This window comes from Pterocles gutturalis, unplaced genomic scaffold (genome assembly GCF_000699245.1).
Source record: "Pterocles gutturalis isolate BGI_N339 unplaced genomic scaffold, ASM69924v1 scaffold51822, whole genome shotgun sequence".
In the NCBI taxonomy this organism is placed as follows: domain Eukaryota; kingdom Metazoa; phylum Chordata; class Aves; order Pterocliformes; family Pteroclidae; genus Pterocles; species Pterocles gutturalis.
This window is the reverse complement of record NW_010117486.1, coordinates 3,051-17,650: the sequence shown is the minus strand read 5'-3', so window position 1 is coordinate 17,650 and position 14,600 is coordinate 3,051. Positions and strand designations below refer to the sequence as shown.

The 14,600-nt window shown below is 38.1% G+C and overlaps 2 protein-coding genes across 2 annotated transcripts in view; one reads left to right on the top strand and one right to left on the bottom strand.

The window, feature by feature from the left end:
- KIF15 (kinesin family member 15) overlaps nt 1-5,666 on the bottom strand; it is a gene marked incomplete at its 3' end in the record, with an annotated part of 14,281 nt that extends 8,615 nt beyond the window's left edge. Inside the window, exons 1-7 of the mRNA XM_010075792.1 lie at nt 5,276-5,666; nt 4,501-4,543; nt 3,005-3,188; nt 2,430-2,506; nt 1,737-1,774; nt 797-894; nt 241-420 (exon numbers count right to left, since the gene is read on the bottom strand). Coding sequence (XP_010074094.1) covers nt 241-420; nt 797-894; nt 1,737-1,774; nt 2,430-2,506; nt 3,005-3,188; nt 4,501-4,543; nt 5,276-5,666 — 1,011 coding nt within the window. The remainder of the gene's footprint in view (nt 1-240; nt 421-796; nt 895-1,736; nt 1,775-2,429; nt 2,507-3,004; nt 3,189-4,500; nt 4,544-5,275) is intronic.
- On the top strand, nt 5,645-8,373 carry KIAA1143 (KIAA1143 ortholog). The gene is made up of 3 exons (XM_010075791.1): nt 5,645-5,772; nt 6,421-6,580; nt 7,794-8,373. The coding sequence occupies exons 1-3, from the start codon at nt 5,665-5,667 to the stop codon at nt 8,003-8,005; spliced, it is 480 nt and encodes a 159-aa protein (XP_010074093.1). The 5' UTR covers nt 5,645-5,664; the 3' UTR covers nt 8,006-8,373.
- Nucleotides 8,374-14,600: the final 6,227 nt, after the last annotated feature.

Genomic DNA, 14,600 nt, shown 5'->3' with positions numbered 1-14,600 from the left:
AAGATTACTGTAATTGCAATTCATATATTCCCAACTCCAGAATTATGATTTCTTACATGTGTAGGAGAGTCAGGAAGCATTGCCTGGAAACAGCTTTTTACACTGTTTTTTGGGGGATGGAAATAGGGGAGGAGACTGTCACAGACACTGTGCAAAAAATATGTGCTTTAATCAAAGAGGAATATTTACCAAATAACCATCAAGATAAACAGTCCAAAGATTAAAAAGTGACAAAAATACCTGGTATGCTTCAGCAGCAGATGACAACACCTGTTCAACAGCACCATCAACAAAGACTCCCTTCTTGATGTGTTCTCGGAGAAAGAGTCCAGCTGAAGCAGAATCTAGCAAGTCAAATATCTGTTCATTGTAGATTTCAATAAATGAGCATTTGCAGAGAAAACTCTTTCCACTGCCTGCCTGGAAAACACAGCAATTTACACTATAAACACATTGCTTTTATTAAGTTTGTCACTGTATGGCAGCGAGTCTCTTTTTACACATATCTAAAGCTAATAATTTGTATTTATATTCTGCATACTATCCATTTGTGATGCTTAGATGACAACCAACATCCAGAAACCTAGATGCATTTTCAGACTCAATGTGTCTGAAGAAAGGGTACTATAATTTGGCAGAGTACTAGATGCAAGCATTTCTTACTAATAAACTTGATGCAAGATGGCAATAATCCTGAAAACTTAACCGCTACGTCCCCAACTTATCAAACAGCCTTAGCCAATCTTTAGTATAAGACATTACTTTCATTGCAATAATAAGTATAAAATAAATGTACCTTTTCTTTTTCACGTTCAATTAGAAAAAATAAGTATTCAAAGCTCCGTGGAATGACACCTCTTAGACTGTGAGTGAAATTATCCGAATCAGATGGTCCTACAGAGATTTTTAATTAAAAAAATAATTAATTAGTACTACTCAAGAGTAATGGTTGACCTTTTCAAGATGTCATTACAGAAAATTTCAGCAACTGGTTTTAGTCAGTTTACAGTAAAACCACAGAAGAAATGCAATAAAATCAGTTTTCAAGATCTAAGATAACACTCCATAATGAGACGTATAGGTTGTCTAAATGATGTTTGTAAAAGCTTATTTTACCTGTCTATAGGTTACCTAAGCCTAAAACAGGATAAACTACTTGGACTTCCATAGAAAACACATACAGATGTGCAAGTATGTCAGTACAGCTACCTTAACCCTGATTTGAAGAACCAGAAAGATAGGGTGGATTTTTCCCCCGTGTTTAGTTAATTTCTACATAGTCCTCACAAACATGTCAGCAAAACTGGTTTTGGTTATTTCAGTAACTCTCCAATGTCAAGTACAATATTAATGCATTTAAAATCACCACTGTATGAAGAACAAGATTACAAAAGCATCCCCTGTGTATACAGAGAAGTCTTAAATTCCTAGCTGGGTAGGAAGAAGTTTTGTGAAAACCTCACTATATTTTAGTAAGGAAGACCCTTGCATACTAGAATATTTTTCTACACATGCAAGGGATATCAGCCAAACAGGGAAACAATAGAATACTAATTTTTGAGAAAACTTATTAGAAGTGTTTGATTTAGACGACTACACCATTTCTTAAACCTTAAAGTTCTCTGCAGGAAGACTAAAATCTAAATCATCCCTCATGTTTGAGCAAGATGACATTTCAACTCAAGAGAAAAAAAATATCAAGAAACCACTGAAAGATTAAGCTCTCATGCACTTACCCATCATCGTAAAGGTTTTTCCTGACCCAGTCTGGCCACTAACAAAAAAAAAAAAAAAAAAGAACAAATTCAGACAAAGCTTTTTTATTCCAGCTCTGAATTTTTCACTAATCTGCATCTTTTAAGAACTCACAGTTTAAAATGAAAAAGAACCCAAATTATTCTAAACTCAAAATAAAAAGACAGAGAGGCAAGCTGAGAAATCAGTCAGCTAAAAAGGTATAAAAATAGAACAGCAAGTTTAACCATGAAATTCTGTTACATAAATGACCTTTTCTCTCCCCTGCCACACATCATTTTCTTCCATATTTCATTGTAAAGGAAAATACTGAAACTTAGATTAAAATGAAGGTTTTCAAATATATACATTAAACTAATTTTTGGGTCAATCTTTTGGGTTTTGTGTCACTCAGTAGCACACTTAAACCCAAAACAAGGAAAATACTTTTAAGTTGAACATATCTTTAACCACAGTTATTAATCATGCTAGAGACATTTAAGGGCAATTGCACTTCATTTTCCCACATTTGTATATTGTAACAAAGTAGACTTCCCTTCAATTTTGCAAATGCTTAAATGCTTTCAAAGCTTACTGTAACGTTAAACAGGCTCTGGCACTTAAAACCACAACTACTCATTATCACAAATTCCTCAAGTGTTGCAATTGCTACGAAATACCATTAAATGACTTACTATGCAAAGATGGTTCCATTGTAGCCATTCATACAAGATTCAACAATATTTTTGGCCACACTTGAGAACACCGATTCCTGAGAACAAGAGAAAGAGAAGGCACTTGGCACCAGTCATTTAAGTACCTCTTCTATCAGTGTTTTCTATGCCATAACTTTATAACATATAAAATAGATGTATTCTTTAAGGTTAGACATGTGTCATGACCTCAGGCATTCTCACAGTAAAACAATACATCCCAAGTCTTTGTGACATAAATCACTCCTTCTGAAAAAAAAATGATTCCTTGTTGATAACTGAAAAAAAAATAACAAATCTCAGCATCCTAGTAACAGCTTTCAAATTATATTGAGTCCACAAACTTTAATTAAAGAAATTAATGGTTTAAAAATACATTAAAACTATTAGAAAGCAGAATTTAGTGCAGCATTTTTATACAATAACTATATATTACCAATCTGACCTCCACAAAAAATAAGACCTAAGGCATTACATCTTTAGAAAGGTTTAGTGTAGCAGTTGTCAAAATGCAGGGAAGAACTACAATACCATTATGAGATTCTGGAAGTTAGTACCTGTGTTGTTTCCATATTTGCAACATAATCAAAAGTGAAGATCTTTGGCTCAGGCTTTGAATGCAGACGGATGGTATTTGATGAAAGAACAGATAAACACAAGCCTTGATCCCCATCGGCTAACACAGTTCCCTCTGAAGGGGGACGTACCCTTACATAGACTTTGATAGCATCACCTTCAACACTAAATGAATAATTATGCATTAGATCACTTCAAAATAGATCTATCAGCTGTTTAATAAACTTAAATCACAAAAATCAGATTAAGCATGTGAAGTCATACAAAGATCTCTCCTGAAAATATACTACTTCTAGCTGCACACATCAATTCATTACAAGTCAGATTTATTAAAGGTAACAATGTGGCAGATTTAAAAACAAAGAACACGAAGATACTGGCATTTATTGCCGTTGCATGTAACTTAAGCTCTAAAAGAACACATTTCACAGTGACATTTAGATATAAAAAACACTATAATAATAAAGGTTTCGGTAGTTTCTAAGACTATGGGTTTCAAGCATCCTTTCTACTGCTGGAAGTTTTAAAAGACTTCACAAATGGAGCAGATGATGCTACATTACAGCAAGGAAGTTACTAGCATTTTTCTTTGCTGCTTGCAAGAAGGGAAAGATCAATTCTGGATTCATGAGTCCAATAAAGTATAGCAGCACCAACATCTTAAAAACTCCCTAACCTATTTCATCACATTAGCAGTGGGTGCACCAGTAAATTTAGCTTGAATAAGTAACCACGCATGACTATTAAAGCCTTGAGGAGTTCTGATATAAGTACCAGTACAGCAATATTGTATTAAATAATTAAATTCCTACATGAAGGGGCAGCAAAGTTCAATTTACTTCACTTCGTTCTTTCCCAAAAGGCAGTTATAGGACAAAGGTGTTACAACTGTTATTGGTTTTTTACTTTTGGTAAACAAGAGAAAGGAACAGAATAGTTTTAAAAGCGGGGGAAGGACTTCATGACTGAAATGTGGGTTTGGGGAGTGGTAGAGGAAAGGGTTAAAAAAGAACAGGAAACAGATGAGAAAGCAAAGATGTTACATGGAATTTAAGACACAACTCATAAACTTGCTAAATATTTTATCATTAGATAATATTATTCTGAGTTGCATCAGAAACTGTTTCGATTGTAAGGAGGGCTTTCTGGATTTTGTTGTAGCTTAGGAATTGAAGTTCCTCATAGAATATCTCTTCAGAGAAATTCTAGAGTCCATCAGAGTCAGTAGACAGGTGAGAATTTACTGCACGGCAGCATTCCAAGAGGAATGTGATGCCTCAGAACACCACTTTTATTAAGAGAACTTTTTTTAAAAAAAAACTATAAAGGAAGTTCAAAGAGAAAAGCAATAAACTTGTGTAGGAAAATGTAGAAAGAAAACAACTTTAAATGGTGTTACAGAGTTATACTGGGTTTTGTTTGCACTTTTTGGGCAATGCGATTATTCATATATGGGAACCAGCCAGTAGTACTTCACCTAGATGAGTTCAACACAGGTAATGCAGAGTCACGTAAATCTCCTATAAAATAAAAGTGAAACACACACAAATTAAACAAGATAAAATTACTGCTCAAAACCCCCCCATTTAACTAGAAAATACTGTAAGCAGTGCAGAGCGAGATAAATGAAGAGCCTTGTTCATGCATGAATCAGAAGTGCACACAAAGGTTTAGTAACTGTCTTCCTCTGACAGAAGGTTTGCAGTTTTTTGCAAAGGTAGAGGAAGTTCCAGTCCCGCAATGTGAGCATACACACAGCTGTAAGTGTATGTGGAATAAATAGTCTCTTGAATTAACATATATAACGTTTTGCAAGTGTTTTGGAGAACTGGGAACATAAATGTTAATAGCGTGATATATTGCCATTATGTTTTAAAAATTACTAACTCACTGCAGACAAAACAACAATACAACAGGAAACAGTTTTACTGACGTGACTGCAAACATTCAATTTCCTAAACCTGCACAACTGAGTGACCACATTACTGTCCCTTTTCTGAAGTAACATTGACCACTCTGTACACAGAAGCATCATTTTGCACAGCTTCACTTTTAAAGGAGATGGCACATGTTACCCCTCCGGTAGATACAGTAACTTATTTTTCACTTAAGGGGGGATTTAAGATGAAATTATTTCACGTAGGTTAGTCAAAATGACTGACTTTCCGGTAACCGTTCTCAGCTCCCGTTTTAAAGGGCTGCTTTCACTTTAAAGTTTGTAAGAGACTACAAACTCCCTTGCTAATTAAAACCCGACAAAATCACAGGAGACGAACTCACCTCGTACGCCGGGAGCCATGATCGCCACCGGCCCCGCGGACCCCAGCGCCTCCCCCTCACCGGCCGCTTCTCCAAAATGGCGGAACGTTTGAATTTGGCGCTAAGAGCCGCAAGCTCCCTAGCCCCGCCCACTTCCTCAAAGCCAGCGTGGGCGCGGCCATGTCTCTCTATATCCCGTTTCCCCGCTCCGCCTGCTCTCCTGCCATTGGCTGAAAGTGCCGTCGCCCCCTTCACGTGACGGGGAGAGAGGAGGTGATTTGTCCTATTAGGGCCACCGTCCTGCCTGCCCTGCTCGGCCCGGAAGTGTATGGTGGAGGTTGGTGGAGGAGGTGGCTGCGCAGCTTGGTGGCGGGCCGTGGCCATGAGCAAAAGGAACCAGGTGTCGTACGTGCGGCCGGCCGAGCCCGCCTTCCTCAGCCGCTTCAAGCAGCGGGTCGGGTACCGGGAGGGGCCCACGGTGGAAACCAAGGTAACGGCCTAGGCCCCGCGCTCGGCGGAAGCTGGAATTTGAGAGAAAAGTAAATGCAGTACAAACTCTTTCACTTCTTGAGGGAGACTGTTGTGTCTCTGTCTTGGTACCTTCAGTAGATCATGGTAATACTCTCTATACTTTTCCTTATAAGAAAAAGTTTTCAGTTCCTATAATATTGTTAGACTTTATGTTACTGCACTGAGGTTTCCATGCCAGCAAGTTTATTTATATAAAGTTTTATTCCCAAAGATCCTTCTGTCTCAGAGCCCAATGCTGTTTTGAGTAAAGCGTAGGAGATTCGAATCTGGACCCATGCCTGTAAGATTTTCCTAGTGTTGTGTGGCAGGCAGTGCTTGTACAGTAAAGATAATGAACAAAAGGAATTAATTTCTTACCTTCTGAGTAACTGCTTTTTTGTCTTCAATTTAAAGAGCCGTACTGGTATTTTTTAGGGAACGGTATGTCTCAGTGACAGAACTGGAGTGCCATTTGGCCAGAGCGTGCTGGGAGGGCCTGGCACTGGCAGCTGTGCCAGGTCTCCTCACTAACCGTACTGCAGAAGTGAAGCCAACAAGTACTAGCCCACCCTTGGCTGTTGTGGTTTAATGTGGTGATCAGAATTGCTTTTATTTCCCTCCTGTCTAGAGAGAGCAGCTTCCGCTTGCAGATGATGACAGTGAGAACGGCAGTGACAATGAAGATGAGCAGCCTCAAGTGGTAACACTGAAAAAAGGGGACTTGACTGCCGAAGAAGCCATGAAAATTAAACAGCAAATGAAAGAGGCCTTAAAGTCAAATGAATCAGGTGAATTTCAAACTACTAATTTCTTGCTTTATATAGCCAAAGAAAGATAATCCATTAAAGGGAGCTTGATATTTGCTCAGTTTTACACCATTTAATACTACTTTGATTATTTGCTTTGAATTTTTCAGCTAAATGATTTGTATTTGCGATTCCTAATTTGAAATCGTTGAGTACATATCCAAGCTTTCTGGCTTTTTATAGTGTTGTAGTTCTGGTCTTCTTGATTGTGCATCATCCTACTTCCAAATACCACCTTAAATCTTTCTTTATTTTCACTTTTTTTTTTTTTTTGCCTTTTTATGGTGTATCATTTTCCTAGTACACAGACTTTTTGACATCACCTGTGATAATTTTTGAACTCATTAATTAGTTCAGCCAGATTTGACTGTGGAGTAGAGATGTCTAAAATGTAATTGTACGAGTTCAAGCAGAAGAGTGAGCAGAAGGAGGAAACTCAGGTTAGTGCTTCGGTAGAAAGAATGGCAGGTGTGCAAGCTCAGTAATGTGTTCACTTAACTGACTGGTCCGTGTTACTACTTGTTTAAAATCAGTGTCATACTGGTCAAAACCAGTATGTGTTGTGACTTGCAAATATATTAAGCAAAACTAAATGGATTAATTGAAAATAACAGATGATACAATTGTATCAACAAACAGCAAGGTATAGAAAAAATATTTCTTTGCTACAAATAATAAGAAAGCTTAACATAAGTTATTTAACAGTTTTTAAAGAATGGGAAGATGGAAGTGGTGTGGTAGAGGTTGCTGCAGTTAGCCAATAAAGACATGAAACTATAGTTGATGAATACAGTTATGTTAAGAACTTCTGTCAGTAGTTGTCATTCAGCTATGGTTGACATAAATGCTTTGGAGTCCAAAACCTTCCATCATCATACAGAATGTGGATGGATTGTGTGGGAAAAGTTCTACTGCTCACAGTCTCTTCTAAGTTAAAGCTCTGGTTAGTGCGTTTCCAGTCGGAACTGCAGGAGAACTGTCTTCAGGGGCTGGTTGCCATGGAGCAGATGTGTGTTCATGAAGGACATTAATCAGTACAGACTTTGTGGCCAAAACATACATTTTAATGATTGCTTTATTCTATCAGAGGTCTTGCTTATCTTGGTTCTGGGGAAAAAGAAAAGATAATAGTGAAGGTCTGTTTGTGTTTGTGAGCATGTCCAAATGAGTTCTGATTTTACTCGCTTTGTTACAGACGGTGATCCAGAACCTGCTGATGGAAAAATTATGTTCAGGAAACCAGTCAAACGTTCATCAGAGAAGCTTTTGGACTTCAATGTAAGTTCAAGTAAGAAGATGAAAGAAGCAAAGAAAACGAAGAGAGAAGCAACTACTCCTCCGAGTACAGCTAAGCAAATAAAAAATAGCAGTCTTCTCTCATTTGATGATGAGGAAAATGATGATTAGGATTTGTATTTTTTAATATTTTACTTACCCTTCTAGGGATCTGAGTAGGAGTGTTTTCCTAGAAATTGAAGAATGGTATCTGAGTCTTCTCTTACTTTGTTATAGTCCAACTAGGGAAACATAGTATAAAACTAGCAAGATCTGTCTTTGCAGTTCAGATGGAACTGTATGAACAGGATGTCATGTCTTTATTTTAAAAGAGAGTTTCACCATGTGTATAAAAGCTATTTGAAGTCACTAAATGAGTAGCAAAATACACCTGTACATATCCAGCTTATATAAATTTTCAATCAATACATTGCAAAATGTCCTCCATTACTAAAAATGTATTTCCTCTCTCTTTACTGGCCTTAGTTGACAGTTGTGTGTTTTTTACCTGTTATTGTTGACTTGACATTCCAAAGAGAGAGACTTCATTGATGTGGACAGAGACTGAGATTTTCTGCTTCATAGCTTAACGGAAGTTTGCACTCACTTTTGTGTGTGTGGTTTGGCAGATGAGCTCTTTGCAGAGCCCTTGCAGCATGTGAGCCTGCATCCTGTCTTTGGTGAATGCAGTCTAGGAAACATCAAATTCATTTGAATTGATTGTGCTAGCAAGATATAAAAATCTTGATTGTAGTTGATGGTCTCAACTAATGCAAAAGAAAGATGCCTAAACCCTTGGAGAGTGTGCACTTTGGTTATCGCACTGATGAGCTCATTGGTTTGGTGGTGAGTTTTTTTGGAAGTATGTTTGTTCCAGTTGGCTATATATGTGTTCATAATTATTTGGGATCTCAAACAGCTTATTTTAAAAAATGTATTTTATTTTTAAGCTGTGGAAAAGCATTATTGTGGTTTTCTTCAAGTAGGAAATGGTAAACAGGAAATTTAAGTCAAGAAATGTTATAGCTGTGATACAAAGATTTAAAATTCTTCAGCTGTCCATGTACAGCACTGGAAGTGACCATTTCTGTACCATTTATGTAACAGGATGTGCTGAAATTCAAAATAACACTTGAGAGCTGATAGAATTGTGGAGAGCAAGGTGGTGGAAGTGGGACTAGTGACTTTGAAATTATTTGGAAGTATGGTGTGTTCTGTAACCATATTTAAGCAAGACTTGAGACTGCTGCAGGATTACAGGGTACAAGGCAATGAAACCAGTTCTGCTGCATAACAGGACGTTCAAAATTATTTGCGCTGTAAAGCTTCATTGAGGAGGAAATTTGAAGCTGCTGTGTGAAACAGCTGGTTTTAGTTTGTTAATCTGGTATTAAACAATAAATTATGTTTTCTATAAGTGGTCCAAAGATATTTTAATGAAAATTGCAGTGCATAGAATGGGATTTTTTTGTCACCTGATAATGAAGCCTCTTGCAACTGCTGTCTCTGTACATGCCATCTTCCTGCAGCATATGATCAGATGCGAGTCTGCATACTGTTTCACACTAATTATGTGAGTGCATGTTACCTTGATTTTGAAAATGAATGTATCTGTTGTCCTTTCAGAAAACCAAAATCGGACCTATAAATAGATATTAAGTCTTACTGTAGCACTGGTCTGCTATTAGAACTGCCAGAGAAGTGCAGTGTGACAACCTGATTATTGCCATGAGGACGTTATATTTGTAAATATATAATTTATCTGTGTTCTGCATGTATGAAGAAGAAAATCAAATGTAGGAAGAAGAAATACAGAATCAAAGGTTCCTAGGGATTAATCTTTCAATTTGTTGTGTATACTTAAAACTTGTTTGAATCCATTAAAAAAAAATTTTATATATATATGCCCATGAGAAATCTTGTAGTATTACAGTATACTGAGGGAATATTCGGGCATATTTGAAAAACTGAGTAAATACTCTGACTTGCTGAGACTCATCTGAAAGACTGAATTAACCATTGACTGTTTACTTCAACTTTTCTGGTTCTGTTCGTCAACACAAAAATATACTTGCTTACATTTTTCTTGCATAGCCTGAAAGCTCTTCACTTCAGCTGTGAGTTTAGGAGAGATGTCTATCAAGAGATGAATGCTTGCCAAGGATCAGAGGGAATTTTGATTTACCTTAAAATTAGAGATGACCTCCCAAATATGCAGTGGATTTGGCATGTTCAAAATGAGACTGAGGTCTTATTTGAATCGCGTTAGTAATTGCATTCAAACAAAACTTACTGTTTGTAGTGAAAGACTTGTGAGACTGAAATACAGTAAAAAGAGGGTTACCTCAAAATACTGGGTACAGTACTTTTGCTTAATCATGCTCCTTGCCCTACAACTTCATGACAGATGTCTGGAATGCAAATAAATTAATTGGAGTTTAGTTGGAAATAATATAATGAAAGGCATGTTGTTCTTCAGGCAGCACAGCAGGGGAAAGAAAGATGGATATGGAAACCCAGTTTCTTTCCTTTATTCTGACTGTGATTTGTAGTGCCCTGACCAGGAGGAAACCTTTGTATTCATTGTATTTCAATCCCAGTTCACCTCACAATAAGTAATTGGATGTATTTATTAAGAGGTGTGAGTGATGCACAAAAGCATTTTAGCCAAGTAGTCATGTGAAAATTCAGTGTTCCTAATGTGACACACCAGGAAAATTACACACGCCATCAACTCCCCACGAAACCTGTGACTGAAGAGAACAATTACTTGTTCATTTAGGAAAGAAATGTGAAACTGTCTTAAGCAATCACCTGCCTGAAGCAATGGGTCATGGAAAAATAATCACAACAACTTTCTAATAAAGGGGAAGCCAAAGTGAGCACATGGAACATGGGGCTAGGACTGGAACACACAATTATCCTGGCTTTTTATTTCTCTCTCTCTTCCCTGCCCCCATCCCCAGTCCTTCTCCCCTCCTGTAGTGGGGAATGTATATGGATTTTTCTGTTGTGGAGCTTGCTCAGCTAAGTGTGAGCGAAGTGCTGTGGAGGGGCAAGCTGAAAGCAGCTGTGTGGCCTGTTACCTAATACGGGAATCTTCTACAGTTTTTATTAATAAAATATTTGAAATTTCACAGTTCATTAAGACTCCAAAAAATTTATTGATGGTGGTGTTAATTCTTGCTCTTAGCTGAGCGGTAAGCCAGAACAAAGCTGGTGAACTGTAGCAGCATTGCAGTGATGGATGCTTCTAGTGGAGGCTTTTTATGTTGCAAAGGTGCTTAGGTGTCATCAGGAAGAGTGAGATGCTCTGTCACCTTTCTTTGTTGTGAAGAAACAGGATCTTTCTCCAAATGATAGGAATCAAGGTGAATCGTCAAGAATGCTGCATTATTGAGATGGAAATTGCAATATGGGACAGAATGAGCAAGAAAATGCACATATGGGCAGGTGGTCCAGGAGTTCCTACTCTTGGTTATATTTCTAGCCTGTCTGATAAGGTTAATTTTTCTCAAGTAAAAACATATTTGTTGGACTGCAAGTGGTCATATCATTGGCCTAAACAGGAAGGGATGAGTCAGAATTCTATTCTGATAGTTTTTGTGTCCAGCAGTTTTCTAGGAAATTTCATTTGGAGGATCAAAGGCTGCGTTTTGCAGACACTGAACACACAAAGCCTGCATTTATCTGTTTTAATTACGCATTTTTTTAAGTTTCATCACAGGACTTAATTTTTTTTTTTTTTATAGTGCTTCAGTATATAATCGGGTTAGGAAGCTGCAGATTTATAATGAAGTAGGAAGTAGCAATGTAATCATTTCAGCTGATTGTTTCCCTCGTGCTGCAGTGTATTAACTAAGTAATGCTTCACTTGGCTGTGCAGAGCCAATTGCATTCTCAAGGACATCAGGCATGCCTGAAGATGAGTCATTACCTTTGGTACAGCACAAGAGGTACGATATGCAGTCTCAGCAAGTGTTTGTCCATTGAAGTCGGTTAATAAACTCTAGCCCTCTCCCGTGGCAAGATGCCATAGATCTATCTTTTATGCATTCAGCAAACAGAAAGGCTGCAGTATCAACTGCCTCTGCAGTGTCATCCCTTTATTCCCATTTCTAGAGCGAGGTGTTAAACTGCAAAGAGATTTTTCACGTCCTAGACCTCCCCTTCCGCCCACTTCCTTGAGAGCATTGCAGAGGCAGCAGTCACAAGGGTGGCCCTTAAAACCAGGGAAGAAATACCACAGGGTTTTGCCTGAGTGACTGCAACCTCCTGTAGACTTCCTCAAGATCTTGAGAACCTATAAAATCTCAGAGCCAGCCCCTGGGAAATAACTTCCTCCCGGGGAAAATGGATGGGACCAGTCAGGAAAATTACGTGAGATTGAATTCTACAGTGTTTACCCTGCTATCACTTCTTATTTTTTTGTTGGCGGTAAAGCAACAGCTGGCAAAAGCAGTTTTTCCTGTATCAGGAGATTTAAAGCGGCTTTGGTGCCATTCCAAACCATACGGTGAAGGATTCCCTTTCCCTGACTCCTGCGGCAGTCCTCGGTGCAATGCCTGATCAGTCAGGCCACGGGCAAGAGGGAGCTCCCTTGTAATCGACAGAAGTTAATAGAGGAAGGTGTTGTGAAGCCTCCATGGGATAATGGTGATCACTGCACACTTTTAGTCTTGATATCATGAAAGAGTTGTTCCCTTAGGGACAACACAGTAACAACGCATTTTAAAAGGGCAGATTATAAAACAATGAGGAAAATGGTTAACAGCAGGCTGAAGGGCAAAGAGAAGTACTTAAAAACCATAGAGATCTGCCTGGAGGCTATTTAAGAACATTGTATTAGAGGCACAGATGGTTTGTATACCTCTGAGCAAAAACATAGCGTGTGAACAAGCATGAAATTCACAGGGTTATGTGGGAGAAAAGCGTCAGTATAGAAGGGTTGAAAACGCATGCCTTAAAAACGACAACTGTCTGAATGCAGACTGGGAAACATTAGCAGGAGAGTGGAAATTGCTGGAAAGTGTCAGTGCTAAGAAAAAGACTATAGCAGCTGCTGACTTTGGATCCCCAGGATGAAACAGCAAAAAGAGGGATTCTAATAATATCCTGAGCACTTTGCCTTTGAAAACTGGGCTCCTCCAGATGAGACTTCACCAGAAAAAACAAGGATGCTCTTAATCTGAGCACAAACCGAAATCTCAATAAAGCCAAAGCAGTCTACAGTTTTAATATGCAACTAGGACAAACTTAAGAGTAAAGGAGCCCATTCAAACTTAGTTTCTCTATGGAAGGACTTTTAATTTCATTTTGTGTTAGATTTAGTGACAAAAAATATGTTTTTAATCTTTGCCAAAGAATGTAGAGATAACAAAAAATGAAACACCCCTAAAAACTCTTAATTTTAGTAAAAGGAAAAAGTCTGCATTTGTTCTGGTACAGCTTTGGGCTGAGAGAGAGACTATCTGATAAGGATGTAGTGAGGTTTGCAGAGTTTTTTTGCACCACTGTGTAACTGGGCAGATGCAGCATTTTGTTGTCATGTATCTGAGAACAGGAGCACGCTGATTATAAATTAGAAAGGGAACATTTCAAGTATCACAGATCTGATGATGTGTGCAAAAAAAAAGTGTCCTTGAGAAATCAATGAAAGTTATTTTCTGGTTTAAAACCAAGGAAAGGCAGCAGAAGGTTAGAACAACTATTTTGGCAATGAAAACTTGATGCATGCAGTCTCAGTGGGACTAGAGCCCTGGCATCTAGGCTGTTTTATTCTGCCCTGTTAAATTGAAACAAACAATTGAGCTCCCCAAGTCTTCTTTTCTCCTCTGACATGACAGCTATCTCAAGAGAAGATATCATTGTTCTGATCAGTGCCACAGCAGCAGCAGATTTATAATTTAAGGGCTGCATAAAATTTATGGAGCACTGAGAAGAGCTTAAATCAATTTTATGATTTTCATAAATTTTTGCAGGCAGACCGTGTTTGTGTAGAAAGCCAGTGATGTTTGAGCAGTTTATCCAGTGGACAACAACATTCAAAACAGGGATTTTCAAAGGCACCTGTGGGAATTATGGGTTTGAGTTTGATGGGAGTTAGAAGATTGGTTCCTTTGAGCCACTTAGTATTCCACTATTAATTTTTTAATCATGACAAATTGTTTCAAATACTTGGTAAAAATCGAAATTAGAGGAAGGTCAAATTCAGAGCAATTTTAAAATTGCTTGAACTTTCCTTCTGGACAACTAACCAAGGTGGAGCTGATCAGATACAGTTCACATTTCATCCTAATTTGGGTATTATTGGTGATTGAAAGGCCCTCTCAGGCTCTAGATGGGCTCATGCCCATTAGGTACAGATAGGCTGGAGACCTTTCGTCATATTGGGATACCTCTGAGCTATAATATTCGGTGCTGAATTTTCTGTATTTTAAACTTCTCCAGCTTCTCTAAAAAGAAATGACTGTGTTTCAGGTTATTGCAGACTGAATGTGCTAACCATGGTACTATTGGGAAGAACTGTTGCTGAATTCCTCTGTTCCGGATGTGGTTTTATACATCTAGAAGTGGGTTTATACATCTAGAGAAAGGAGGTGCAGAGGAGGGAATAAGAACGTGATACCAGTCTTCAGATGTGCAAAGGTTGCAGCAAAGAGGAAAGTAATAAATTGTTCTCAGTGTCCACTGGGAATACAAAAAGAACTAATAGATTTAAATTGCA